The sequence below is a fragment of the Embiotoca jacksoni genome, unplaced genomic scaffold (genome assembly GCF_022577435.1).
Source record: "Embiotoca jacksoni isolate LCO1_2020_lvr unplaced genomic scaffold, fEmbJac1.0.p SCAF_35, whole genome shotgun sequence".
Lineage (NCBI taxonomy): Eukaryota > Metazoa > Chordata > Actinopteri > Embiotocidae > Embiotoca > Embiotoca jacksoni.
The window spans coordinates 3,330,436-3,358,025 of record NW_027185387.1 but is presented as its reverse complement, the minus strand read 5'-3'; the positions used below and the strand labels follow the sequence as shown (position 1 = coordinate 3,358,025).

Genomic DNA, 27,590 nt, shown 5'->3' with positions numbered 1-27,590 from the left:
TGTAATTCTGAGAAATAAGTTTGTTATTTTTAGACTACTATTAAATAGTGTGATTGTAATGACAATTTTGTTTATGTTTTGGTGAAACAAGTAGTACAATTTTATGTTAAGATGTAGTTATTGTTACGTGTAATGAGCACTTAGTTACAGTGCATGTACAGTTATTCAGGTCATGTGACGTGGTAGAAGGAAGAAGATATTTGGATAGAGAGTTGGCTAAATTAGGAGTAGACAAAAATCATTTTTTTGATAATGCAACATATGACAACAAGGACAGGTTGGATTTTTTTTTTCAATGTTATTAAAGAGAAGCTTGAAAGGATGTACAAATAGATGTAATTTGAAAACCTGTTTTTTTTTTTTTGGACACTTGGATAAATGAATGGAAAACCCAGAATGGATTTCCACCTTTCCTTTTTGACTTGGACGTATTGACTATTAGAGTACGAGCCATATCTATAAACATGCTAGACTGGACTAAATTCAGTCAAATAAACAATCAGCACTTAATATTAAGCCTGCAACAAAAACAGAAAAAAAAAAAATCTATGTAAGAATTTAGCATTGGGCAGCATATAAGAGCATATTGTTTGAACAGATGAGAATAGTTTCCTTATCTTACTCATCTAACTACTTGTGCCATTTTGTCTTAATCCTGGACTCGTATGTAATTTTGGTTCGGAGGGATGATGGGATTGTTGGTTTTTCAGTATGAAGGATATGAGTTGCATGTACTCCTGAAGTAGTACACTCCAGATGGAATTGGAAAGCATAGTTAACGTTAAAAAAAATAAAAAATAAAAAAAAATTTACCCAGGGAGAGGTGTTTTCAAAGCTGTGAAAAGTTTTTGCAGCGACCAGCCCGTCACTCTCACAGCTTCTCTATCTGCATAAAAAAGAAACTCACTTGAGAGCATTTTGTTGATCCTCTCCTCCCTCATTGACATTCACCGACCATGTCTCTTTCCTCGCGGTTCTCCACATAGAGACACCTACGGTGTTTGGGACCAGTATGCTCATCCACATCGGCCTTTCATCTCCCAATGCCCAACCAAGTGAGCATGCATGAGGCAGTTTGGGGTTTTCACATGAAAACGTCCCCGTGTTTCAAAGCTAAATTGGGCTTCATAGGGTTTTTGAACCCCTAAAAGAGAGTTGACGCAGGTTTTATTATAATTTTTTTGATGGCTTCCTATGACTCTGAGAAATCTTTTGAAAAGCACCTCTGCATTCATCATACGCGCAGGGTGGGCAGAAAAAGTGAGACTGATTGGGGAAAGTTTGTATTCCAGATTGATGCAGCCCCTCCAGCAGAGGTCATTTGTCTCCAAATCTGTTCTTTTAAAAGAGTTTATAGAGAACAGTTTTGGCAAAAATACATTGTGATGTCATTGTTTTCACGAGCTTCTTTCCTCAGTCCTCAAGTTTAGTCAGATATCTGAAGCGTTGTCATATTTCTTTATTGGATGTCTTTTGAAAGACGGTTAACTTTGTGAGTGAAATGTGTGATTCCAGGGTGACAGAAAAGGGATTTGATTTTTGTTGCTCTGGATGTAAATAAAATATGTTTGAAATACATATTTTACTCTACTTGGCATTTGCTGAGGATGCAGAAATATGGCGCCACGAGTGTTTCATTGCATATTCTCTGCACTGAGAACTCCTCGCCTTGGGCACAGATGGAATATACTGAAGAAACCCAAAAGTGTGAAGTGCTCCGTTCGTGAGCATCTTGGTTTTTTTTTTTATGCTTCAGAGACCCAAACGTTATTTATGGATTGACTTTTTTCTCCATCTGAGCAGCTTTTCTGTAAGCGCTGATGGGTATTATGATGGAGGTGGAGAGGTGGGGCTTCAGCTGAAAGGGGGAACATTCGAGGTGTGAGAGGTGACACCTTGAAAAGCATTTCTCTGTGCTTCCACTCTGATCATATCCAACGCTCTCTCTTCCACCTCACTGGATTTCACTTTTTTCCAGAAAGGCTCTTTTATACTGGTGGAAAACTAAATCAACAGTTTTTGTCGCCTGTTCTGCATTTCCCTGCGTTGGTGTTTTGTTCTTCGGCGGCAAACAAAGCAGCTTTATTTCAAGAATATCCACATTTTGCTTGACACTCCTTAATGGGGACTTCATTAGCATTTATTTTGTTGCTTTTAGTGAAAGGCAGACAGTCTACATTCCTCACGCGGTGTCACTCAGAGCCAATGTGAGGAGAGAGAGAGAGAGAGAAAAAAAAAAGGAGTTTTGAGGGTGCGGGATGGATGGGTGGTGCTTGCCAAGTACTCCTATGCATTATGCAGAGCGACAGGGACGGACATAAAAGCCGAGAATGAATGGTGAACCGTACGTGTTCTTCATCTGGAATAAAGACTGTTTGGGGGGCTGTAGGAGCCTGTTCAGACCTGCTTGAACGCCACACTCTGTCTTAATGCGTAGGCTGGATGACATGTGTGATGCAGGCAGGAGCTGCGTGTGAAGAAAGGAGAGTGTGATAGACAAGGAAGGTGCAAGGCAAAGAATTTGATAAGTTGTTTCAGCGAGCAGTTCAGCTATGCAGCGAAGAAACGTGAAGAGTGTTCAGGAGTGTGTGTGTGTGTGTGTGTCTGTGTGTCTGTGGATGGATTCCCCTTTGACTGAGCTGCCCTGAACTCTGTGTGCAAGGGCCCCGGGGAGGGTGTTCAGACTTCTCTCCACACCATGCGGGGCCTTCGTGGCCTTTTGATTGGTGGATGCAAGCTGTGGAGGTGTCAAATTCAGGGGTGAGTGAGTGAGTGAGTGAGTGAGTGAGTGAGTGAGTGAGTGAGTGTGTGTGTGTGTGTGTGTGTGCGCGCGCGCGTGTGTGTGTGTGTGTGTGTGAGTGAGAGTGAGAGTGAGCAATATGCACACACACTAGCATGATTTCAAGGCGGTGCGGAGGCGTTTGAGTCACCAAGTTGAGTCTGATGAGGCCTGATTGATGATTAAAAAAAATAAAGGCTCGTGGTGTTCGAGTAGAGGCTCCCTGCTGTTAGTGTTGATGCGTGGTATTATGGAATTGCCCTTTGTACAACTGACTGCATCCTGCTGTATTAGAGTGGGATGTGTGTGTGTGTGTGTGTGTGTGTGTGTGTGTGTGTGTGTGTGTGTGTGTGTGTGTGTGTGTGTGTGTGTGTGTATTCTTTCAAGCTGTAGAACAACTTGTGCTCCAAGGTCAATGATCAGCATCTTACATTCACACATTCACAAACAGACACGCAGGCGGATGAAACGAAAACAGCACAACACCAGCACGTCTTCTCTTCTACGCACCGGCAACATTTCTGCTTTTATCCTCCCTCAGTCTCACCTTTCAGCTTCTTTGCACCTCAGCGCTGCATTTTAACACTCGGGTATCAACCCCTTTTACGTTTACAGTCAGGGAACGTAAAACCGTCTTGGATATAGCTTTTGCGTCAAAGCGTTTCTCTTTGACGTCGTGGGACGCGCGGGGTGAATCTGGTTTGAGGCGATGGGGGTTGTGCTTTTAGGACGGAAAAGATGTCCACCGCTGTCTTATTAGTGAAACATGACACGGACACAGACAGACATGCGTTACCTTAGTTTGGGATTTTAACGGTTATGTACGACCAGCACTCGTCAGACGCCGATGCCGCCGAGAGATATTCGGCGTAGCATCTGCTCCGTTTGACGGCAACCCGTTGCAGATGGACTGAAGTAATTGCTAATGCTCCACTGTCACGCCGTCCAGGTGTTCTCCAGATCTGTTGCATCCTTTTCCATTGGAGATGAGTGATTGATTAGATTGCCTTCATTGTTACTTTGGCTTCCTCACTACACCTGATATGATTATTTCCAAACCGCCGCTTTGTTTTCCTCTGAGCGCTGCCTGACGAAAATCCGCAGCTTCCCTCAGTGAATGCTCCACATGCATTTCTTATTTCCAAATTTAACTAACAGCAATAAATAAACGGTCTACCTTTTGATTTGCGAGGGAAGAGATGTCCACTCGGGGTGTAATCGCTTCGACCGTTTGATCCTGAGTTATACGGACAACAATAAAAAAATATATATATATTCTGACCATGATTTGGAGAAGATTGTTGTTGCCTTCACAAAAAATATTTACACAATGAGATGTTTGATAAATAATCCTCAGTACTGTGGATATAGTGACTAAGTGGGACAAATAATAGAACAGCGAGAAGAGTGACTGATAAGTTCAGGAAATGACATCACTTTACTGTAATATAGCCTTTAAAACCAGGAAAAGACAACATTTATGCCATATCACGTTACGAGAGGTGATATCGGCTCATCGTACCGGCCTTCTCGCGCAGTCTGTTTTCACAGTATTGGATGTCTCCGTTTGTTCAGTCTGTATTGTACATGGCTTCGGCATCTCACCAGACGTGGCTAATGAACTTTGAAAGTGCGCTGTGTTTTACGTCTGCGTGGAGAGATCGGCCCTCTCGTCGTGTCGGATCCTGAGCTGAAACGTGAGCGTCTGTGCTCGGTCTGTTATTGAGGCTCACTGGAGCATCGCGGAAAGATCTAAACATGGAAAAACAAAGAGGGAAAAAAAAAATCTGTTTTCTCATTTCTGAGCTTTTGACAGAAACAAGTAATCAGCCAGTTTCACTGATAATATAAATTCATGGGTGTAAACTTGGACTTGAAATTATCCGACTAATACGCTATTGTTAAATCTGAACTGGTCTGCCAGAACATAATACAACAATTCTTTCTTGTCATTTAAAAAAAAAAAAAAAAAAAAAAAATTGTATTACATGTATTAGTTTTACATTTTACAGATAAATCCAAATACAAATGTAATACATACATTTTTTTTTTTTTGTGTGTGGGGGCAGGGGGAAGGGTAGGGAGTGCTAACTGACGCTAATTTGCCACACCATCACACCTCTCGACGAGGTAAACGATGATGAATGCTCCCGGCCACGCCAAGTGACATCATCACCGCGCGCTACATCTGCGTCTTCGGAAACATCTGCTGCGCGCAAGCTGCCGGTCGCACGCCCGTAGACGTCTGCGGAGGCGACATGTAGTGAAGGAGTAGCGGTTCAGAGAGAGAGAGAGAGAGAGAGAGAGCCCGCCGTCTCGTGATAGATTGTCAGCTGCCACTCCGCCTGCCTCTGTAACCTGCGCTTTGAAAGACAATTCCCTTCAAGTTCAGGAGTCAAGCCGATGCTTTTGTGTGGCGAGGTTGACTGCCTGAGCTGCTTCATTGTGTCCCGCGGCGCATTTCATCGTCAACAATCTCACCAAAATCCTGCCGGATATTTTCCAAATAGCAGCGGCAGATAGATACCTGGCTCGCTTTCTAATCTCCTTTATGCGGGAAATGTTTTGTTCTGCCTTCGCTTGGGGTATAATTTGAAGTAGACACCCACACACAGTTTTTAAGATAAGTACTAAATCGCACTGAAGAATAAGTCTGCTCGCTGCTCGCATGTAGCGCGCTGACGCATTTGCATTTAGCTCTCGTAATGGCAAAGAGGAGAGCTTTGTGGGAAAAAAATGGTGTGATCTTTCATTGTTGTGTTGTGATGATAAACTACAGCTTAGCCTTTTTCTTTCTTTCTTTTAAACAAATGGATATCTTTAATAATTATAATGTGATGTGGACAAGAGAATTTTAACTAATGCTATCCCGCTGAGGTCCTTCGTTCTTCTTTGGTCTTGTTGAAGTCTTGGATTTACTTGTTTACCAACACCTTCCAGAGGCCCTCCTCCTCTTCCTCCTCCTCCTCTTCCTCCTCCTCCTCTTCCTCCTCTTCTCCGTTCTCGTCTATCTGTCCCTCACTCCATCATTTCTGCTGAGAGACAGGCTCCATTTTCTTCTGGCCCGGTCCTCCATCCATCTAATTTCCCTGCTGGCTGCACTCGCAGGGCCGGAGCATAAACAGAGCAACAGGGCCGCCGATAGCATCTGCAGATGTGCCGCCAACATCCACCAGATAAGAACCAGCAGCAGCATGCACCCCCACCCCTCCCCACCCCCACCCCCTCTCCAGCAAACAATAGAGCGCCCACTGAAAATGTGTGGTGGGGAGAAGATGGAGAGGAAAGAGGGAGGGTTGATAGGAATGGGTGGAGATGGAGTGAGTGTGGATCGGAGAGTCATGCGGGGAGTGAGAAAGGGACGGCACAGTGGGGGGAGAAGAGTCTGAGAAATGGGAGGGAGAGATGGATGGTGAAGGAGGGAGGTGGACGCGGAGAGGCCATCCCTTTTACATCGTATCTATGCGCCCATCAGCAGCAGGACAGGGGTGTGTTTGGTTCGTTTATCTGGATGGCCTGTTGAGCTAGCAGAGGGTGGAGGGGGCCCTTCATTCCAGTGGAGGGGGAGGCGGCGGCGCTCGGGGCCTTAAAGAAACAAGCGCTTGACGAAAGCTGTGAGGACGGGCCAGCAATAGCTGCGCCGTGTTGCTCATGTGCTGGATTTGATTGACAGCTGCTCTATAATCCCACGGGCGACTCGGCTGACATTGGAGGGCCGCTCTGTTGAGCTCCTTTCTGCACCCCCCCCCCCCCTTTTTTTTTTTTTTTTCTCACTGATAAGGAAGTGAGGCAAAGGAGGCAGGTTAGACAGGAGGAGCAAGGGGACGTATGGTTGTAGTGCCAACACATTTATCTGTGCTCGGGTAACGGGAGCATCCGCCGCCACGGTCTCCAATGGCAACGACCTCTGGCGAAGGTTAGCCTCCAAATGGGCCAAGAATGAGCTAAATTCCCAGTGATAAAATAAGACACCTTAACATGATTAAAGGCTCTAATGCAATGAGTATTGTTTCAGCTACAACTCAATTACCTGTAATGAAAAAGCGCTCTTCCGCTACATTCTCTGGGGTATTGAGATGCCTTTATACCACTGCTTGTCGGACAACTTCGAAACCCCCTCCCCCCCCCACATCTTTTCTGATGTTGGATAAGGGGAGTCCCTGTCCCACCAGTTGGATTTCCGACATGCTGGACAGCGTGTTTTATAAGCCAGTTCCATGTGTCATCCTGGAAAGGTGGATTAAATGCTTAAATGCAGACTCATAAACCAACAAAACCCTGCGAAGCGTTAGGGCCAACACAGACACAGTCACCCCCCCACCCCCCCACCCACCCAGTTTGAAAAATGTGCATACAACTCATCTTAAAGTACAAACATTCTATCCGAGCTCCAAAAATGAATCGGCAGTCAGACAAAACAAGCAATTTAAATCCATTTCCTTGAACTGTGGGAAATTATGAGGCACATTTTTCAAAAGTTTTTCTAACATCAGACATCATTCTAATGCTGTATTTACCTCCCAGTTGTTCATTAATAATAAAAAGAGAGAGAAAAAAAAAAGGACACTCTTTTTAATCTGTGAGGCAGTGTTTTCACATTGACACCTCAAAACCTGACAAATGATCCCTGCTGGCCGAAGGGCTCCTAACGACTGAGGAGAGGAGAGCATCTCGCAGAACCTCATCAATATCATTTCACTTGTTATCGCAAACACACATACAGCACATGCAGTTGGTGATTGTTGCAGCTGGATGACCGCTTTTCTTTTGTTGATATACATTATGTATAGTTCGCTCCCAATATTAGTCCTTCCTCTCACAAGTAAGCATCCTGTCTAGGTGTCAACAAAATGCTGTCAAAATGCATCAATACAACTAACTACTGGATGTGACTTGACAAACGTGTACATAAAAAGGGATCTATTACAGATTAAAGCAGTTACAGAATTAAAACAAACATTTTTAAAGGGGAAATCCTGCTCATCTCGTTGATGTTCCCATGGCAACTGACCCAGCCCTGTCATGTGTTCGTCTCCATCCATCACCATCCGCGAGCCGCCTTGTAGTCGCTCTGTCTGTTCCCACAACAGGCAATCAGGAGCTGTCACAGTGCCAACTGTGCCAACAGCCCTCATCCTGATGTGTCATTTCTCATTTCTGCACAATTGACTGTGTGATTTCACTGTAGCCCGATCTGTTTTTAGTGTTGTTGTTTTTTTTTCTTCTTCTAGCATATGCAAGTAGAAAAGAAATTCGGCAATCAAACGAGCAGCGTGTCACATCGGCTACATACATGATAGAGAGGCTGGTTCCTGACATTTGTTTAGAGCGGACCTTTTACCGTGATCTAAAGTGCTCGTTATATTGTGTGTCATCCGGAGCGCGCTTGTAAAAATCTTAAGCGCGCGTGAAGACCGAGGGACGCGTCGAGCGGGCGGAGGGGCCTTCTCATCACCTCGGTTGTACTCCGAACTGCAGCTGCGCCCGAGGGCCCGTCCGCCGATGTTCGTAGATGTTTAGGAGGGCGTTCTCCGCTCAACATCTGGTCGGCACCCAGAGTGGTTTCGCAGTTCAAAATATCCCTCCTCTGGCAGAGAGTCAGCTGGCTGAGGATCAATGCGTTGAATACACCGCCGCTCCTCCAAAAGGCTTCTGTTTGCATCCTTGCTTCAACAACGGTATTATGTGTTTTGTTACCGACTGTCTCGTGTCATCGCTGTCTTGTTTTTCTCGGACACCGGCTGTCTTGCTTTTAACTGCGCTGACTGGTTACAAGGTCAGGACACGCTTTTTCCGTCGTCTCCTGAGCCCGAGAGCCGTTTTTTTTTTTTTTTTTTTTTTTTTACAGCCCAGCAGATCGAATAAGAAGCCCTGTCTGACAGTAGAGGAACGCCACCCATCCATCTTCCTTCTCTTCTTCTGACGTGTTCACAGCACCAGCATGTCTGTGTTTGGGAGTGTGTTTATGTCCTTGTGTGGTCGCCATTGCTCTGCACACATATCATATAGTTTAAAAGTACATATTCAGCATTTCCTCTGATGATCTGATTGCTCATCACGTGTTTCCATGTAACTGTCAAGGCTCACTGGAGTAAACGCTTTTATTTTTAGCTCATTTGTAAAACTGGTGTCATCGTTATTCATTTATTTTAACAGACAGCTCTGAAACCTGGAACATATTTGACTGAAGATTTTTGACTCTATTCATTACCCAGCGTCACATCATTGTGTTATGGCGCTCGCTCTCAGTCACCCCGCCCTGTTGGTGAGCAAGACAAATGTGTTGAGATGACACAGCCAGGCATGCGCATGTCATCGTTTCTTCGCTATGTCAGGCCTGTCAGGCTTCATACATGACGAACTGTCTCTGTGACTTCTTTATTAGATTCCAACACACAGTCATTAATTAATCATGTTTTCATTCTTGTCAATCTCGGTAGACCTCCCACCCGTCACCCCCTGACAGGATGAAGGTTGTTGTTACCTTTTACTCTGAAGAACATCAGCAGACATCTTTTCTAACACTGACAAGGCCTCCAGAGTTTCTGATTCCCAAACTTCTTTTGACTCATTAAAGCAGCAAACTTTCCTCCAACTGATTATACAAATTGAAATGTGCACATTTTTTTTTTTCATGTATTTTTAGACGAACACCCACAGCTTTTGTTGTAAATTGCCGGCTACGCGTCAATAGTACCTTTCCTGATCAAGGCCTTGGAAACTTTGAAAAGAAACATTGAGGTTTTGCTTAAATCAGCCCAAATTTTGATCACATTCGATATTCATATTGAACCCCAAAAAACAAAGCAAACCCCCTCTTGGCATAAAATATAAAGAATTCATGCTGTGGTTTTCATGTAACATACACAGCTACTTAAGAACATCACCAAAGCTCATTGTTATTATAATCTAAGCCGCAGTAGAGAGAGAATAATAATATTTTCTTTGTACCACCAATGCTACCGTGCCTTTATTCAGAGTGATGGAAGGGCGTGTGTTGTTGCTTTGTTGTTTGCAGGGAATATTGGCTTTTACAGTACAATACATGTAAAGTTTGATAACTGATCGAGCAAAGGAGAAATATAAGCCGAGGTTTACAAGAGCGCACATCCGTCTTGCATGCTTTTAATTGTTTATTGCTCATCAGCTTCATCTGTGCTCATGCAAACAAGCTTTCATGCAGAGTGGATTCATATTTTAATAGTCATACATAGACAATGCTTGAACAAAGGTGGGGTTGTTTTTCTTGTGCTAAACCTTCTCAGTGTTTTGGCAAAACAGGACGTTTTAGAAACCCAGAAGGAATCAGTTCACTGGCATTTTAATCTGCTCTGAAAAGTTCAATGGAAACACTGAAATTGGATACGTAACACAGAAAAGTGTGGACGGACGAGAAATGTGGGGAAATAGGAAGGAGAATGATGCAGTAAAGATCCAGCCGGTTGGGAATGAAAACCGAGGAGTCGCTACTGACGGCACTCGTGTGGCGTAGCTCCTCACCGCTCTGCTATCACGTCACCTCACGACGTTCGTGTTGAAGGGTTTTGAACGACACATCTCTTACAGTTGTAGTTTTTCCACTTGTGACCGAGGTGTGAGGCATCACGTCCTTAACGTTTGACTGCCAGGATGTGTGTAGGCTAAATGGCCTGATTTTTTTTTTTTTTTTTTTTGCAATACAGAAACCCCTTAGTAATACTTTCTCCTGATGCTCTGAAACCTTCAATTAGGAAATTAATTATCACTTACGCTGCAGCCGGCTTGAAAGTGAGCACTAAGAGAGAGAGCCACTGAACTGAAGAAAGCAAAGTAGATATAGTAGAGGGAGATTTTACAACAAGGAAATACCTTCAGACCTTCTTCTCAAACTTAATACATCATTAGCAGACATTATTGTCTTTTTTTTTGTTGGGACTGCTCGCACAGCCGACATCTTAGATTTTTATTACCATTAATTGGATGTCTTCACACTCGCGCTAATTTAGTCTTCATGTGGGCTTGGCTCTGTCGCTTCCTTCACTGAAATTGGCCTTTGTTTTGGCTACGCCGGCTTGATTTGGCTTTGTCTGAGCTTCCTAAATACATCAACAATAGTATTGTTGTTGTTTGTCGCCAACCTGAACGATGTGTTGATGATGATGATGATGATGATGATGATGATGGGGGACAAGAACGGTGTTATTGATGTGCCCTTTGGATGGACGTAAACTACATATACACTCACACACATTTGTAACAGTCTAGGAATTATTCTGACATGAAGGGTTTTAATTTACTTTCTTTCAGTGTGCCTACTTTCCTTCCGCTTGACTTTGTACTTCTATTTCAGCTATTGATTTCCCAGATTTCCCAGAATGACTCTCACCAGTCCCCCGAGATTGGGCGGTAACTTGTTGAATACAGAGAGGGACAAAGAGAGAGAAGTAGTGGAAATAATAGCGTGATAAGAATGAGAGTCTCACTTGTGGTTGTTGTACATTTTGGTCCAAAGCTTTTGAAATCTGTCTCTTTTGTGATTTATTTCCTCCTGATTCTTTTTTATGGTTGAAAAATATCAAATCTGGAGAGCAGACATTTTTCCTCTGACTTTAAAGAACATTTACTGCTAAACTCCTGCCATTAAACATAATTTCAGATGTGCTGGATGGATCTTTACATGATGTCATGCTGTTTATGTTTGGTTTGTTCCCAATAATTATTGCCATTAGATGTACTAGTGTGATCCAGCAATGGAAAAATAAAAAGCTCTGCTTTCACTATTTCTATTATAACGTATACTTTATCTCCTATAATTTTTCACTGTGGTCACTTCAGTCCAGAAAAAGGACGCTAACTGGCTCAGAGTTGAGTAGATTCCAACATGTGTCACGACATGCATGACCTCACTAGTATCCCATAATGCCTGGAGGCACGACTTGTCCAGCAGAGGCTCCATGTGTTGCTTTGTTTCTGTCCCTTGAGTCTTTTAAGATGTAAAGTTTGGATGTTGTTGTTTTTTTTTTGTAAATGTTGACTGAAAATTTACAGTCATACAAGAATCAAATAAGACTGCTGCTGTGCAATGTAATGTTTATGTGTGCATTGTGTTTAGCAGTAGTAATTGTAGTAATTGTTCATCAGTTGGTGGCATAATGGCTCCGCCCTTTATTTTCGGAGTCTTTCCTGTAATACATTTGAAATGACGTGGAGTGTTATGGTATGTATGGATTTTAGTATCATGCCTTTAAATCGTAATCTAGTTAGAGGTGGTAGATATTAGTAGCCTGTTGTTACCAGAGCCAGATTCACTGCGTTGATATACGGATGTGGCCACGCTCCACTGTGGGATTGTTTCCAGCCGTTGCGTCCTAATGGTGTAGACCTGCGGTTCATTTTGAAACTATTGGAGCGGCCTTTAACCAATTGACCACCTGATGATGTATGTACTCATGAAGCTTTCGACAACACCCTCCCACCATGTGTAATCATGTGAGTGTAAGGCCAAGCCGGTAAACGACTATGGCAGACTTACTTTGGCTTCAATTCCACATGATTTGCTACAAGAAACAGGGTTTCCAGACTATAATCACAGCAAAGGTGTAACAATTAAAGATTGACATAAAATGCATCAGTAAATTTAACAGGGCTCAAAAGCTGCTATTGTTTTATTTCAGTCTAATTAGTCTAATGGGGTCATTTCGATGCTAACAGGAAGTAAGTTATTAAAGGTTAAGAGAAATTTGTCTCCCTGACGACAGGCATAAACCCCCCCCCACCCCCCCCTCCCGTTCAGATGATGTACTTCGGTTGGCGCTCGTCTTTTAGGTGTCCTTTAGTGTTTTCGTTGGTTTAGAAAATATGAGCTCGCTTCAAAGAAATACTTCTACGTGGTGTTTTCATTTCAACTTTTCTCAGTGGAAAATTACTTCATGTTACCAGTCCAAACAGAGCCCGTTGTCAGGCCAGATATAGCCCCCCTGGGCGCCTCCAAAATGTAAGCCAGTTTCCATTTTTTTCCCTTAATTACTAAAACTGACACGGCTTGAAAATATGTAACACAGAGCACTGTTTTTTATCCAAGGTGAAAGGCAACTATTCTGCAGTCAGTTACTGATTCGCATGAATCTCGAGGGAGGTCCTTAAAGCCTCCTGCATATTCTATTAAGCTGCTCATTGTTATTCTATACCTGATTTTAATTAAGAATAGTAGGAACCCAACTGTGTGATTTAAGGGTATGTCTGTGGTTGTGTGTGCACGGTTGCACTGTTTTTTTTTCTCCTGCGTGGTGGGTAGACAGTCGTTACGCTCGTTCGTAGCTCTTTGCAGCGCTGTTTCTTTTCTGCTAATCTCCATCCAATGATGGACATATTCATTCATTAGCATTCATATGATTATAAGCTCTGCTGGCAAAGCTAAGCAGCTGATGTAAGGTTTGGTGAATCCAACTAACCACTCTCCACAAAGGAGGCATGCAGGGTTCTACCACTGGGTTTTATTTTCTATGAAAATGTTGTTTGGAGGCACAATAAGACCGGCCGAGTCTTGTTTCGCTCCCATTTATTCTGTTTGAGATGAAAAGAAGAAGCCGTTTTCTATTAGAAGAGAACGCTCTTTGCATTTTGACCACTGAGACGGTATTGCTCTCCTGGAATCATTTGGCTGAGTCGCACTCTAGTAATAAGAGCTGAGATTGGCAGTACAGCACTTCTGTTCGATAGATGGTGCTGAGCAAGGGTGTGGAAAATGAAGCTCCCACCCAGTCGATTTAAATGGAGAATTGTGATTAATTGGAATCGATAGCGTTAGCATCGACACTCGCCACTTCCCGTCCACGGTGCCCTTCCTCGACCCACACTTAATGTGCTTATGTACACTTTAGCACGTAACACACGAGCACGAGCACACACATACATATTCATGACATCATGAACATTCACTTCATTATAACGGGGATGGCGAAGTCGTGCCTGTGTGAGTTCCACACACGCACACACGCACACACACACACACACACACACACACACACACACACACACACACACAGGCACACACACACACACACACACACACACACACACACACACACACACACACACACACACAGGCACACACACACACACACACACACACACACACCCTTAAGACACAGCAAACTGATGAACTCAGCCCCGAGAGATGTGATGAGTCTAGAGGAACAAAGCATTAGTCGATTTAGAGCTGGAAACACAGCAGAGTGACTGCAGAGCAAGTCAGAAAACACTCTCAGCAATCTGAAGGTGTGAGCGGAGAATTGTCACGATTCTCTCCTCAAAGGTTCAGAATTTCTTGCCATGTCTGCAGATGACTTTCCGGGCACTCTCCTTCGTCCTCTTTGGGTCAAAGTATAAAGCCTCATCCTTTAAACAAAGTCTCTAGCTGCAGTATTGGCCCTCAGATGCATTTACTTGGGGCTGTTTTTTTTTCTTTCCAACCGTATCTTTTGATTTATCATCGCTCCATGGGAAAAAGGATTTATGCACCATGTGGAGAGCGCTGTCTGAAGTTAAAATCTCAGTTAAAGCCTGTCCATTACGCTTCTTTTTCTTTTATCAGATTTGTACAGTGAAGCTGCGCTGTTTGATCTTTGCTTAGCTACAAGTGTTTGCAGTGCTTTTGTGGATTGGGAATCATTCTGTATCGATTACTATACTCTTTAGTACGATATCTTTTAAATGAATTCTTTTTATTGATGAATGAAATCTTCCTGTAAACTTATTTCCCCTCCTCGCACCACAGCTGCTAATCATGAAAATCTTTGATTCACTGGTAAGCTTCAGTGAACCTAATCTAAATAATTCAGCTGAGTTCTTTTCTTCTTCTTCTTCTTCTTTTTTTTTTTTTTTTGTACCCTGGTGTGATTATTTAAAAGGTGATTGACAGCTCCGATACACAAATATCAGTACTGGCATCAGCTAAGCCCATATTAGCTGAACTATTGTGCCGAGATACACTCAGAGAAGCCGTGCACGTCAGCGCGGGCCAGGAGGGGAGTCTGTAGCTGCTGGGGCTTTATCTTCTACTGTGATTTACCCCGGAGCCGCTCTTGGCAGGGGATTTGAAGAGGTGTCTTTAGGTGAGAGGTGGGCAGACGCCAAATCATTACTCAGCAAGTCTTCTGCATCACTTGCTGCGTAAAAGCACAGTTGCAGCAGACAATCTCGCGTTCATAAACAGATAAACATGCACTGAAAACCAGCCTCTTTCTTTCATTCCTCAGTCGCACATTTTTTTTTTTTCATCCAGTCATTTCTCTCTCACACACACACATTACCTAGGAGACATCCAAAGTCAGCCCAAAAACTCAAGAGGCCCTGTATGGTAATGACACAGCATGATAGTCTTTTTATCGCAGTGACCTTCTTAGTTTTAAAAACAACTCTTCCTCCCGCCTCACTAATAAACCCAAGAATACCATTTGCAGTTTACACATTGTAAGTTCTTTTTAATTGAAGCCATTGTGCGCAATTGTTTCGAAAGCGGCCCGCGAGTGTTGGTTTCAGATCAATGGCTTCAAACCCGGGAAATAATTATTTTGCGTTGAGATGAAAGTCGAGGTATAGCAGCACAAACAGCCTGTGGATCCAGCCGTTTTTAATTAGTGCTGTGCGTCTCGTGCTCCGCGTGGCAAATTAACATCCACCATCGAGGATAAATGATTGTGCTACACAAGTGTGTGTGTGTGTGTGTGTGTGTGTGTGTGTGTGTGTGTGTGTGTGTGTGTGTGTTGGCAGTTGTGTGTGTTGGAGGGTTTGCGTGTCTGCAAAGAGGTCGGGGAAGGTGCAGGTTTACGTTTTTGGCCTCTTAACACTCCTGAGAAAATATCCTAAATATGGATTGCGAGATCTTGCTTCCAATAGCATGTTGTCTTTTCCAGCTCTGAAAATTAGACCAAATAAAAATACAACAGATTTTCAAAAATATTTTTGCTGTGTTATGTTCAATAATCAATCAATAATCAATCTTTTGGATTTTCCAACCTGCCTCAGTAAAAGTAGGATTTACTTCCAAATATTTCCAATATAAATACAGCTAAATGTTAAACTGAGGCAAAGTAACAGTTGTGCAGCCAAATCTGTCAAGTTGCCTTCACTTCTTTGTGGCATTTATTTTGTCCCACCTCTGAAATATTTTTCATTCCGCTGACGTGGGAATTGGAATTGTGGGTACTTACCATCTTCGTCTCGTCTTTCAGGGGTGCCCAGGATCGCCAGCCAGCCGTCGCCCGCCACCGTGCGTCTGGGGGACAGTCAGGTGATGGCATGTGAGGTCATCGCGGATCTGGTGCCGTTCACCCGGTGGGAGAAAGACCGTCTGCCGCTGGAGCTGAGCACCCGGCTGGTCCAGCTGCCCAGCGGAGGCCTGGTCATCAGCAACGCCTCGGAGGTCGACGCCGGCCTCTACCGCTGTCTGGTGGAGAACGTGGGCTCGTCCAAGGCCAGCGACGAGGCCCAGCTCCAAACACTGCCAGGTAATTCGAGGAAGTCGGATACAAAATTTCGTTAAATAAGAATGTAGGTCAGTGAGGTTTTTTTTTTTATTGCTACGTTAAAAAAGGTTTTACAGTTACAATCTCAGTAAAAAAAGAAAAAAGATGATGATTCTTACTGGAATGATTTCTCCAATTCTTTGATTAAAGCTTTCAAACTGTTGTACTTCCTCCTCATGCAGCACATTAAAAATAATATATAGTCCGTTGCATTATTTAATTACAGAGGTACATGCTGTTCTCTCTGGGTTGCTCATTATCTTCAGCATGAAAGGACCTGTCTCTTGCTGTGGTGAGAAAGGGTTGAATGCTGAAAGGGAGTGGTCAAATTCCCGGTGGGGTTATCAGTGACGCAACAGTAACTCAGTCGTTCCTCAAAAGGAGTCTGAATTCCTTTGTGGCGGGGTCTTGTCTCGCCCCCGTAGAAGTTTTATTTACCGAGTTGTTAAGCACCAGCCTCCTCCCAGCACAGAGAAGATATTAGAGGCCGTACATCAGGCTTCAACAAGACCCCAGTGGGGGTCTTCATCTCTGTGTGCCTCCTCTAAAGATGTGAGGTGGAGTGACAAAAAGTTGGATGTATACAAAAGGGAAACTCGTAAAGCTTTGAGGAAATTGAAAACAATTTTGTGTGATGCCGCCCAGCGACATTTTATAGTTAGTTATTAACTTGTGTACTTCCAGTGAGAAACGTTGAGTTTTTCATAGATTTCTTGTAATTAAAGTTACGGTTTCAGCTTTATAGAGTTTCTATCTAAGCTAAAAAACACTGTTAAAAAAAAAAAAAAGGAAAAAAAAGAATATGTCCTTTCTTAAGTCGTGTATTTTGCTGGATCACCATGACTTTCTGGTTATTGCAGGATGCTACTCAGTCAGCTAGTTGCAGCTGCACTCATACGGAGCCCTTTGAACTCCCACTGAGCTGACACGTTAGCTGTCTTGCACATCAACAGGGTCATTATTCATCTGACCAGGCTCTGGTTTGGGTGTCAGCATTGGCTGGCCAGCAGACATGATTGCTTTTGAAGTTCTTTAAGACAAATGACACCCGTAACGTAGAAGATTGCTGTTCAGCTTCACTTGCTCGCCCCACCCGTGACCTCATCCATAACCCTGCCCCCCCCCCCCCCCCCCCCCCACACACACACACCCCTTCTTTCTTTTTTTTCTCCTCCCATCTAAGAAACTGGAGAAGACAGGAAGCTGGAGTTCCTCGTGCAGCCTGTGTCTGTGGTCAAGGTGATGGGCGCCAGCGTGCTGCTGCCCTGCGTGGTCGCTGGTTACCCTGCGCCGCACGTCCGCTGGATGTTGGGAGACAAGCTGCTAGAAGAAAGGTAGGAGAATAAACTCTATTCTGCATAATAAAAAACTGAAATTAAAGAAATATGTCAAAGCTAGACATTTTCTTGGGGAATCTTTCTGCTCCTGCTCATATACAAACTGCTATTGCCTTTCAAAATCACCATGACTCAATAGTTGCCAATAATTGCCGATAGTTTCTCCGAAGCCATAAACTGCTGTGCTCGGCTTCTCCTGGCTCTCATGCACTCCTTGCGTTGGAGACTGTAATGTATCGCTCCTTTGTACTCGGTGCCTCTTGGCCTCCAAAAGCTCAACTGTTAGTCCCTGGCATCTGCTCCCCAAGGTGTAAATGCTATTCTGCCACTGTTACCCAGAGAGCCCCGGGAGGGAGACCTGGACGTGCCAACAGAGCCACTTCATGTGGGAGACCGGGCTGCCGGGTTGCCAGCCGAGTGGACGTTCACAAATTAAGAGCCAAGACAGAGTGTTGCGGCGCCTGTGTTCTCGCTCCTCTGGCTCTCATTAGCTCAGCCAGTGCAGCTCAAATCCCTCGGAGAGAATTGCATTGGACATGGGAAGTTTGATTCTCACCAATTAAGAAAGCACTTTGTTTACCGAACCCCTGCGTGACAGCACAGCAGAATAATAACTTTGCAACCTGCGGGGTTCGACAGAGAAAATCTCAAACAGGGCTCATTCATCTAAATCTAACTCCAGGAATGGGATTTCCACCTTCAGTGAAATTAAATGTAAGGTCGTCACATTGGTAACCGCGGGGCTCCAGTGTGGAGTGAGCGAGAATATCATTAGACCTTCCAGCCTTAAGTCCCGTGCCCGGCTCCACATCTCGAGTTAAATGTCTCTAATGCCTGTGGAATTGTCTGTGAGTGTTTCTGACCTCCAAAGGGAGAGCTGGATAAAAAGGTACTTATTAATCTACCTTGTATTAATTACCAAACAATATCCAGCGTGCACGCCCGCTCCCCTTGGGTGTCTCCGTTGGTAATTAGCGAACATACTGAAGTCTTGGAGGTATTGAGGCGGACCCCGATGCTGCTCGCCTTCAGCGTGGAGATGGATTGCGTGACGAATACATTACCAGGACTGTTCCTTTGATTTTAATACGACATTGACAATTATAAAAGAATAGCGGCGGAACTTTCTTTTCTCTCCTTGAGAGTCTCTTGTCCCTCACAGGCATTACATGAGAGATAGAGGATCTGCTGTCAATTAAACAGTGGTGTGGCATGCGGTGTACGGGAGAGGGAACGGGGGAATCTGTAAAGAGAGTCTAATTGGTCTTTGGTGCAGAGCAAAAACAAGGCCTTGAAAGTGGCAACGCTGAAGCTGCAGACATGAGATGAAAGATGATGAAGATGTGCTAAAGTCTACACGTTGAAAACAGGGCGACTCACTGACGGCGCGGGATTATTGCATCAAGCTTTTTGCCGCTGACTCTTCAACTTGGTCATGTTTCTTGTTTTCTGTCTGCTTTTTGTCTCGGAGTCAAAATTGTCAGCACACCACTAGTTTTATTCCTGAGCCGCAGATAATGCAGCTGACTCACTATGAGTGCGACATGAAAGACGTTTTTAGACAACATTGATTCTTCAATGTTTTAATTCTCCCTCGTAGTAATTTTCTATTCATTCCCCTGGCTGACTGACTCCACAGAAGTCCTTAACGATACTTTTAAAGTCACCGAGGAATCCTTCAAACGTCTTTTCACAACTCGCCATATAAAGGATTTCTGTCATAAGTTGGATTTCTGTCTTAAGTCTTTGAAGAGTCTCATTAGTATGTTATTCATAACTTGTCAGGAGACAGACATTACTCTTTCGTTTGTATCACTTGTCCATATTGGCACGTAGGACTTAACGGCTGCTAAAAAAAAGAAAGAAGGTCTTTGATGTCTGAGTTGACAGATGGGCACAGAGCAAAGACCCGAAATGGAAATTTGGAACAGGTGGTTGTCGAACTCTCAGGTGTTGAGAAGTTGATTTCTCTCTGCTCTATATGTATCTCCTCCAGTCTAGTAAAGTCTTGGATCATACTACACTCACATAGTCAGAACTTTTTCCACCGTGCTCTGCTGATGCTGTGCTGGCTGCAATCATATATCATTTTGCGATTGGGGGAAAAGTGCTTTCCCCCCTTTTTTTTTTTCTTTTTTTTTTTATGTAAACCAATCACAGTCGTCTTGGGCAGCGCTAAGGCCAGAGTGCAGCCACGGTGCTGCTGTGAAATAGAGTCAGCGGGGGAACTCCGGGACAGGTGGGGAGGCTCTGCCATTAAAATGGTTACCTTCCCCGGAAAAGACAGAAAAGAACCAGGCAAACCTGCTTGAGTGCACGGTCCAAATTTTGCCATTTTCAGCGTGTAGGTTGCTGTTCAAAGGTGGGGTTTTTTTTGTTGCCAACCATCGCAGTGGGGATTTTGAAAATGGTAACTTACAGATAGTGGGAGTATGTAGGCTGAAATAACTGCTCAATGGCAGGTTTATACAAAAAGTCTACATCCGGTGAGTCTAGAGAGGAACATGGCTCATTCTATACAAACGTCTCTGATGTTCATTGACCATCGCTGTCGCTGCTTTAATGCCTTCTGACTCCGTAACAGCCCCATACTGCCCCTACACCACCATGTGTGTTTTGCATCTTGCTGCCACGTTGCATTCATTTCTAAAGACGTGCACAACCAACGCTCCAAAACAGACGCGGTAGGCAGCCATCATGCGCACGTGAACCTTACTCAGCTGTGAAGGAGGGCTCGGTCTGTTTTAGTGTGATTGTGTTTACCTGTTGTGAAAGGGAAGGCGGAAAAATCGAGCATGCTAGTGTTGTTAGGGACACGGTGAAACGTCCCAGAGGCCTCAATTCGGTTCCAACAAGCAATTGTCATGCTGTTAATTTGTTGTTAGACTATTATCAAGTTAGTATTTTATTAAACATACAGTAATTATTGGAAAACCACCAACTTTTATTGATGGAAATTAACTTTGTTTTTTGTCTAATTGCCAAGTACGTTTTTGTCGGTCTCATTATAAGGCTCATACGAATAAGGAGAAAGATTCCTGCAACTACTCTTGTGCTAGAATGTATTAGGGCAGAGACCGGCGTTGGACCTTCCATAGCCGAAGGAAGCCATGGGTGAAGTCCAAATTGAGCTGATTTGCCAGTAGCGGCCACGATAAGACCTACAAGGGGAAATGTTAGGTCAAGGTCTTGGGAGGCAACAAATATCTGTTGTATTTTTCAGGAGTTAAGGTTAGTTGCGACTCATGCTATAGTAAAAATAAGACCAATGTCCCCAACTTGGTTATATAGAACTGATGCATAAATATAGTTTTTCATAGAATAGTAGGGACTACTTATCACACTATCTACTGTATTATGCTCCTTTGTGGGAAATTATTCAACTGCGTAATCCCCACCCAGTTCAATGAAAGATTGATATTGCCGTATCTATTACACCGGCTTATTTTACTGCAATGTGCTATTTATGTATTCACCAGTGTCCTAATCCTTGGCTCAAAATTCATTTAAGATCTGAGCAAGTCTATTGCCAAGGACACCGAGCTCACCATTTATTTTAATTTAGCTCGGCAACACTATAACAGAATATGTCACACTATGAGCTGTTGAGTCAACATGTTGAAAATGCATTCTTAGCAAACGGCCCCGCGTGTCATCGATAGCATCCCCAGGTGCCGGGATGCACAGAGAGACGGGCCTTTAAACTTCTTCTACAGACCGGCCCCGATGACACTCATGAAAAGGACAGTCGTCTTTTGTTCTCGCGAGTATCACTCTATCACCTAATAGAATTCCCCAGCAGTCAATAAAACGGATGAATTATGCATGTCGGCCAAGCAACAGGGAATTGACAGAGCATGTAAATCAACCCTCTTCCGAAGCCTCCAAGTCATCTGTCTCCTCCTCTCCTTGTCTTCTGAAATTCATTTGAATATTATGCGTATATTGCATTTACTTGTGTGTGAAGAGAGGAGCATGGTCTGGGAAATTTGTTTGCAATTGGACTGCAGTGCAGCCCTCTGACATACAGTATGTCTAGCATACAAACACATCCCGTCTTATCCACTTGTTTTTTTTTTCTAGGGCAGAGAAGAAAACACATAAATATACACGCATATAAATGTAGAGGCACACTCCTGTCCATGGGAAGTCTTCATTTTAGTGAGCTATCAAGGGAGACCAGAGTGACACGAATAAAATGAAAAATGGCTTGTACACCACAGTACATAAGTGCTCACAGTACACAATGTTAGGGGCTTAAATCAAAATTATACTCGTTTTACTCTTTTAGAAATCGTTAATCATCTGCTCTACCAGAAGGTGCTTGTCAAATCTTGCAACGATAAAACTATCACAGTTTTCAGAATCCCATCTGCTGCTTTTTTCTCCCTAAATGATATTTCTTTTGGTGTACACGCTGATATTATTTGAAAAAGGGAAGGATGTACAATCCTGAAAAAAATCTGCATGGAAGTATTTGGCTTTTATTGACACATTGGGACGAACATATACTTGATCCTCTTTGATACAGTTCCCACAGATAAAGACAATATACTGTTCATAAGTGATGAAAGCCAGGGGGACAATCATTTATTAAACAATAATATCAATTCACATAATATTCATCTGTGAAAAAAAGAAGTGGCCATAAAAGCTAATATCCCCCCCCTTCAGTAAAAATAACATCTTGTGGGTGTTTTGCATAATTGAGGTAATAATGAAATATAAGATGTCAAAGTTTTAAAGAAGGAGGTTTAAATCATTGGCACCGATCTGGGTTCAAATTTTATGGATTTAAAGTTGTAATAAATGTATAAGTGTACTTACTTTTTCCATGAGACCACTCTGCTTTTTTGCAAAAAAAAAATTTGAAAATGTCTTTAAAGTGTCAATTTTATGTATCACGTATTTGTTTTAGTATGTCACTTTTATTAATAGACAGTTTAAAGTGTTTGCTTGCTCAAACCTTTAAAACAAAACAAAACCAAAAAAAAGGCCAGTAAGTTCCATTGGATGTGCAAATTTTTTTTCATGATTTTTGATAATCTACTGTGTTGCACTTTATCATTGTGAAGTTGCCAGTACAAAACAGAAATGTTGAATTAGGACGACTTGTAAAAATGTGTAATTTAAACCAGTAGGCCTTTGATAATGGCTTGCGATGAACATGGAAGAATTGGTTCTACTGCTCTTGAAAAGACCGCATGGCTGAGAAAATGAAACTGCTATTTATATTTCCATCAAAGTTAACAGTCCTTCAGATGCAATCATACATAATTGTCTGCTTTTTTTTTTAGCGAAGCCATAAAGTGACACTCAAAATTTGAGCCTGTATTTTTCTCTACATCCTTTTAAGTGCAGTGGAACTGTTAACACTCAAACCATCAACGGTCATTATTGGTTTGTTTAATTCTCAGTTTGTGTTTCCAGAGCAATTTTAATATATTGTGCACAATTCTGCTCTTTTATGGTCATTTCAATAAAACACAAGGGAAGAGCAACTAAACCTTTTTCAGAAAACGGATGCAAAGTAATTTTTGTAAATGGCCTATGATTTTCTCCTGCAAATTTTGTCACATTAACTCTTAATATGTGCTGAACTCTTATTCGAGCTGCAACAAGAAATGGTGGAGGTCTTGGTGGTGTTTCCTATGTCATTGGAAAGCATAGATTCAGATCACAGATCAATATTGCTGCTGCCTAGCTTATTGTTAAGGAGGGTAAATGGTGAATGTTTTTTTATTTATCATCCGAGTGTTAAAATGTGAGTACAAAAGTAAACTCCCTTGACACCTGTACAATCCAATGCAACCCAACAACAGCTCGGCCACAAATCCTTCCTTAATAAAGCTTATGAAGTTCAGTTTATCTTAAAACCTTCCAAATTCAATTGTGTTTGTATTGTCAAAGTCAAAGTTAAAAAAAAAAAATCTTATATTTTAACCCCTCATGTTGTGGCCCAAACATTCGAAAAACCTCTAAACATATTACAGTCGATGGCTACATCACTGCTAACTTCAGCCTTGATAATAAACATGCGTTTAAACTGCAGCCTCTCTGACGGCGTCAATACTTCAACCATGGCTGAGATATATTGGATAGCATCACATTTTTGGAAATACAAACAGCATCCAAGATTCTGCGTGTCTTCTGTTACGGAGTCAGAAATGAAAACAAATCAAGGAAAGAGTTAATAGTCTCACAGTCTACGTTCAGATTTTCATTTCTTCAACACGGGTAAAATGATAGACGGTAGCAGCACGGTGGGTTGAGGTGTGAGTGGTTTTGCTGGCATGTACTGCTGAGAAAACAAGACAAGCAACATGGGTTTTCTCTGGGAGTGGAGAGCGGGAAGTTCTTTTTTTTTTTTTTTTTTTTTTAAGGATGTCTCTTCGTCTCCAGCAAATCCCAATGTCACCTCGAAGCATCTTTCCTGTCATAGCATCTGTTTTTCTTTTCATTCTGGCTGTAATGTTATTTTTACTGTCAAAAAGGACATGAGGATAAGAGGAAGACATTGCCTGTCGGCCGTTGCATTTTTTTCATCATTCTAAAACAAAACAAAATCTGCTTATGCACTCATTCACCTCTAAAACTGTGCATCAACATTAGTCAAAATAGAGCTAGAATACGAGGCTTTATACACTGGAAGCCTGCACAATGTCTCTCACAGCATAAAACAACTCACCTGCAGCACTTTATTGTGTCTCTTCACTGCACATTAAGTCTGTATATATCCTATTTAAAGACTTTATAACCCGATGGCGTGGTGTACCTTTGTAGATACGTTACACTGTGGGGCACACAGGGATCACATGATCAACACTTCAACACTCCCACGGAGCCCCCCACAAAGTCATCTAAAAGTATATTATGCACGTTATGTGCTCCAGACTTCATTGTAATATGCACTAATCAAACGGTAAGTTTATTCTTGGGGACTCTGGTAGGAGAGGGAAAAAAAAAAAAAGTTAATAAAGCCAGGTATGCAAAAGTTGTTGTGGACTCGAGGGCCCAGCAGCTTTGCATCACGAGCCAGCGGAAAGCAAAAACGTTTTCATGGCTGAGTCCCTTGGAGACGCTTCAGCCCGTGCTGTTGGCACCAGGTTGTTTCTCATTAATCTCTCACGTTAATTTCTGTGTGTTTATTCATTCATTTATTTGTTTATTTTAGCAGATCTGACTTCCCCCTACGATTCTTGTCTGTCACGTTATTTTCACCGATACCATATCTCGTACCAGAACTGGTATAAGTAAAGAAAGTTTTGGAAGTGGGACAAATCAATCCAATCCACTGTGCGGTTCCCTTGGCTGTAAAATGAAATCCGATTGCCTTCTTCACACCTCGAACACGATTCAAATTCATGAAACTGTTATGATTATGTCTCTGGTCAAATGGGGGAAGTTCCGAATTGCGTCCACTTTGAACCACAACACCTTTAACGGCGTAACTGTTAGCAGTCACGGTGCATCGCGAAGCAGAGAGGAAGGAAGGGAGCGAAAAAGAAATTTCATCCGAACAGACAAAAATAGGGAGAAAAAGAGGTCGAACCGAGAAAAGTTGAGAGATGTCCTCTCTCGCCATTAATAATGAATGGCTTTTTTTGGTTGTTGTTGTGACAGTTTGCGATTCCACCTGCTTCCCCCTCGTGCTGCAGATAGCATGACCCATGCCCAGCCACTGTCACAGCGCCACTGATTGCTCTGTGACGGCGTACTGCACTGCCTCCATCAACGCACGCACGCACATACACACTCAAGCCCACAGTTCTCTTCAGTGAGCTGCAGCTTCTACTCACCCAGGTGTACTGACCTCTTCACCAGTCTGTGTTACGGAAGGCTGAGTCACCCATACCAAATGTGCCCCCCTATAAAAAAAAAAAAAAAAAAAAGTAAAAAAAACGAGTCCTGCTCTGAAGTCTCTGAGGCTGCCAGAGACTTCAAAGCTGAATGGCAGAACAGGGGACAAGGTTGTGTCCGAGGCCTCTCCACGTTGACGGGACATTCTCGACTCCTTTTTCTGGAGCAGCTGCACATTAGAGAGGAGCGGGAGGAGGAATATGTAGTCAAGGTTTTTTTTTTGTTTTTTTTTTTTTGTTTTTTTTCTTTTCAATATTTTGAAACTCAGACATGTTTTGAGCTGTAAAAAAAAAAAAAAGTTTTTTTGACAGATCAACTATATTTCACATCTCAGTAAATTTTAGCTGAATATAACATCCTCACATCAACAACAGAAACGATGTGGAAAGTTGTTGCTGTCAGAAAAGGGAGCTGCTCCAAACACGCACACAAAACCCATTTAGCATCGTTGCACATTACTTTAACATCTCTTTGTAGGTGAATACAGATAATGCGGTTTTAATTAGAGCTTCGGTTACCAGCGTCTCCCACGGAGGACGTTCAGCCAAGCGCACGACATACTTCATATCCTTACAACAGCCGCCTCGGGCTGTATTTCAACAATCTTAAGTTCATGGCACAAGTACATTTGGGGCGTGTCCAAATCCACTTATGCTAATGTAGTGTCAGATAATCGGAGCCTAATGTAAGGCGCATGGTTCAAAGGGAGTACTTAGTCTTATAGGGGTGGTTTTGGTGTGATATGAAATGAGCTGGAGTGTCATCGTCTATTCCCTTTAAGATCTTGGTTTGCTTTTATCTTGGTAGATTGTTATTATAACAGCAGATTTGCTGCCAAGTAGAAGAAAAAGGACTTTTCTCTGCCGAGGAAGCAGATCTCCTCGTGTGACGATTGATGTACGCAATAATAATATTCCACATCGTAATCTTTTCGTTTGTAATGTTTTGCCTGTTTGTCCCTGGGCGTATAATAAGCTGAGTGTACGTGCTTTGTTTTCATAATGCGTCCTTTAAATAACAGTGAAGTATCGCGGCATTGACCAAACATGAGGTTTTTGATTGTTAATCACACAAATGCTTTCCGGAGCCTCGTGATGGCGAAGCGCCAACAGCACGACTGACCGCACCTCATTTCAAGACCAACACATTCATGAGCTCTCAGATAGGCGAATGTACGTTTGCTTTTTAAGCAATGCGGTTGCCGGACAGGAAAAACTGAGTCAGTCTGAAACTACCAAAGAAACTTGTGTTGTGGGATCTAATATCTCAACCCCCCCCCCCCCGTCTCAATTTAAATGACCACCAGTGGAGAGAGCTCCCTCACAGCAAGGTGTCTTCAGCTCATTCAACTCAAACCAATTTACTTTGTCTCGGTCCCTCACGGTCTCTGAACAGTAACACATCCCTTGTTCGGCAGAGCACTTTAGCTGCTGCAGTTAGAGCGGAGATTGACTTGCTCCAAACAGAATGAGAAATTGCCCTGTGGTTTGACATGTGCTGTATGTTCTTCTTTCAAATACAAGAGGAAGCTGTCAATGCCTTTTCATGGAGCACGCGGTACTAAAGGCCAAGAGTCTGAATAGTTGTCGTGGTGAGACTAACTGCAGGAATGCCTGGCACAAAGAAGTCGGATGTCTTTCAGAGGAATTTTTTCCTTTAGCGGGGGATTTGACGTGCAGAGGCACACAGCGGAATCAGAAACATTTCTCCAACGTACCGAGGGAAGTAATCAATGTACAGCAAGACGTTTGTCATTTTCACTGGTTCTGTATTACTTTCTACAGTCCCAGGACCAAAAGTAAAAGCAGCTGCTTACTTTATGTTGCTCCCCTTTTTCCACCTTTAAGACCCAGGGCATTCTTTTTCAGGTTTACTTTTTTTTGGGGGGGGGGGGGTTGTTTTCTTTATTATACAACCCAGCGCTGTCAGAAGGGGCCCAGCGTGCTGTTTGTGCTTTCTGGACTGTGGTGGTCTGGGATTAGCTCGTGTTTCCTGTCAGTCTGAATGAGCCAACATGACTCTTTTGATCCGACTTCATAAACCTGCTCCTGGTCTGGATTCAACAACACTTCTTACACTGCTCAGACTTGTTTTGAATGGTTTGTCGCA

The 27,590-nt window shown here is 43.0% G+C and overlaps 1 protein-coding gene across 1 annotated transcript in view; it reads left to right on the top strand.

The window, feature by feature from the left end:
• The window catches only part of neo1a (neogenin 1a), a 152,709-nt gene that overhangs the window by 63,919 nt on the left and 61,200 nt on the right, over nucleotides 1–27,590 (top strand). Inside the window, exons 3-4 of the mRNA XM_069165600.1 lie at nucleotides 15,991–16,266; nucleotides 17,468–17,618. Coding sequence (XP_069021701.1) covers nucleotides 15,991–16,266; nucleotides 17,468–17,618 — 427 coding nt within the window. The remainder of the gene's footprint in view (nucleotides 1–15,990; nucleotides 16,267–17,467; nucleotides 17,619–27,590) is intronic.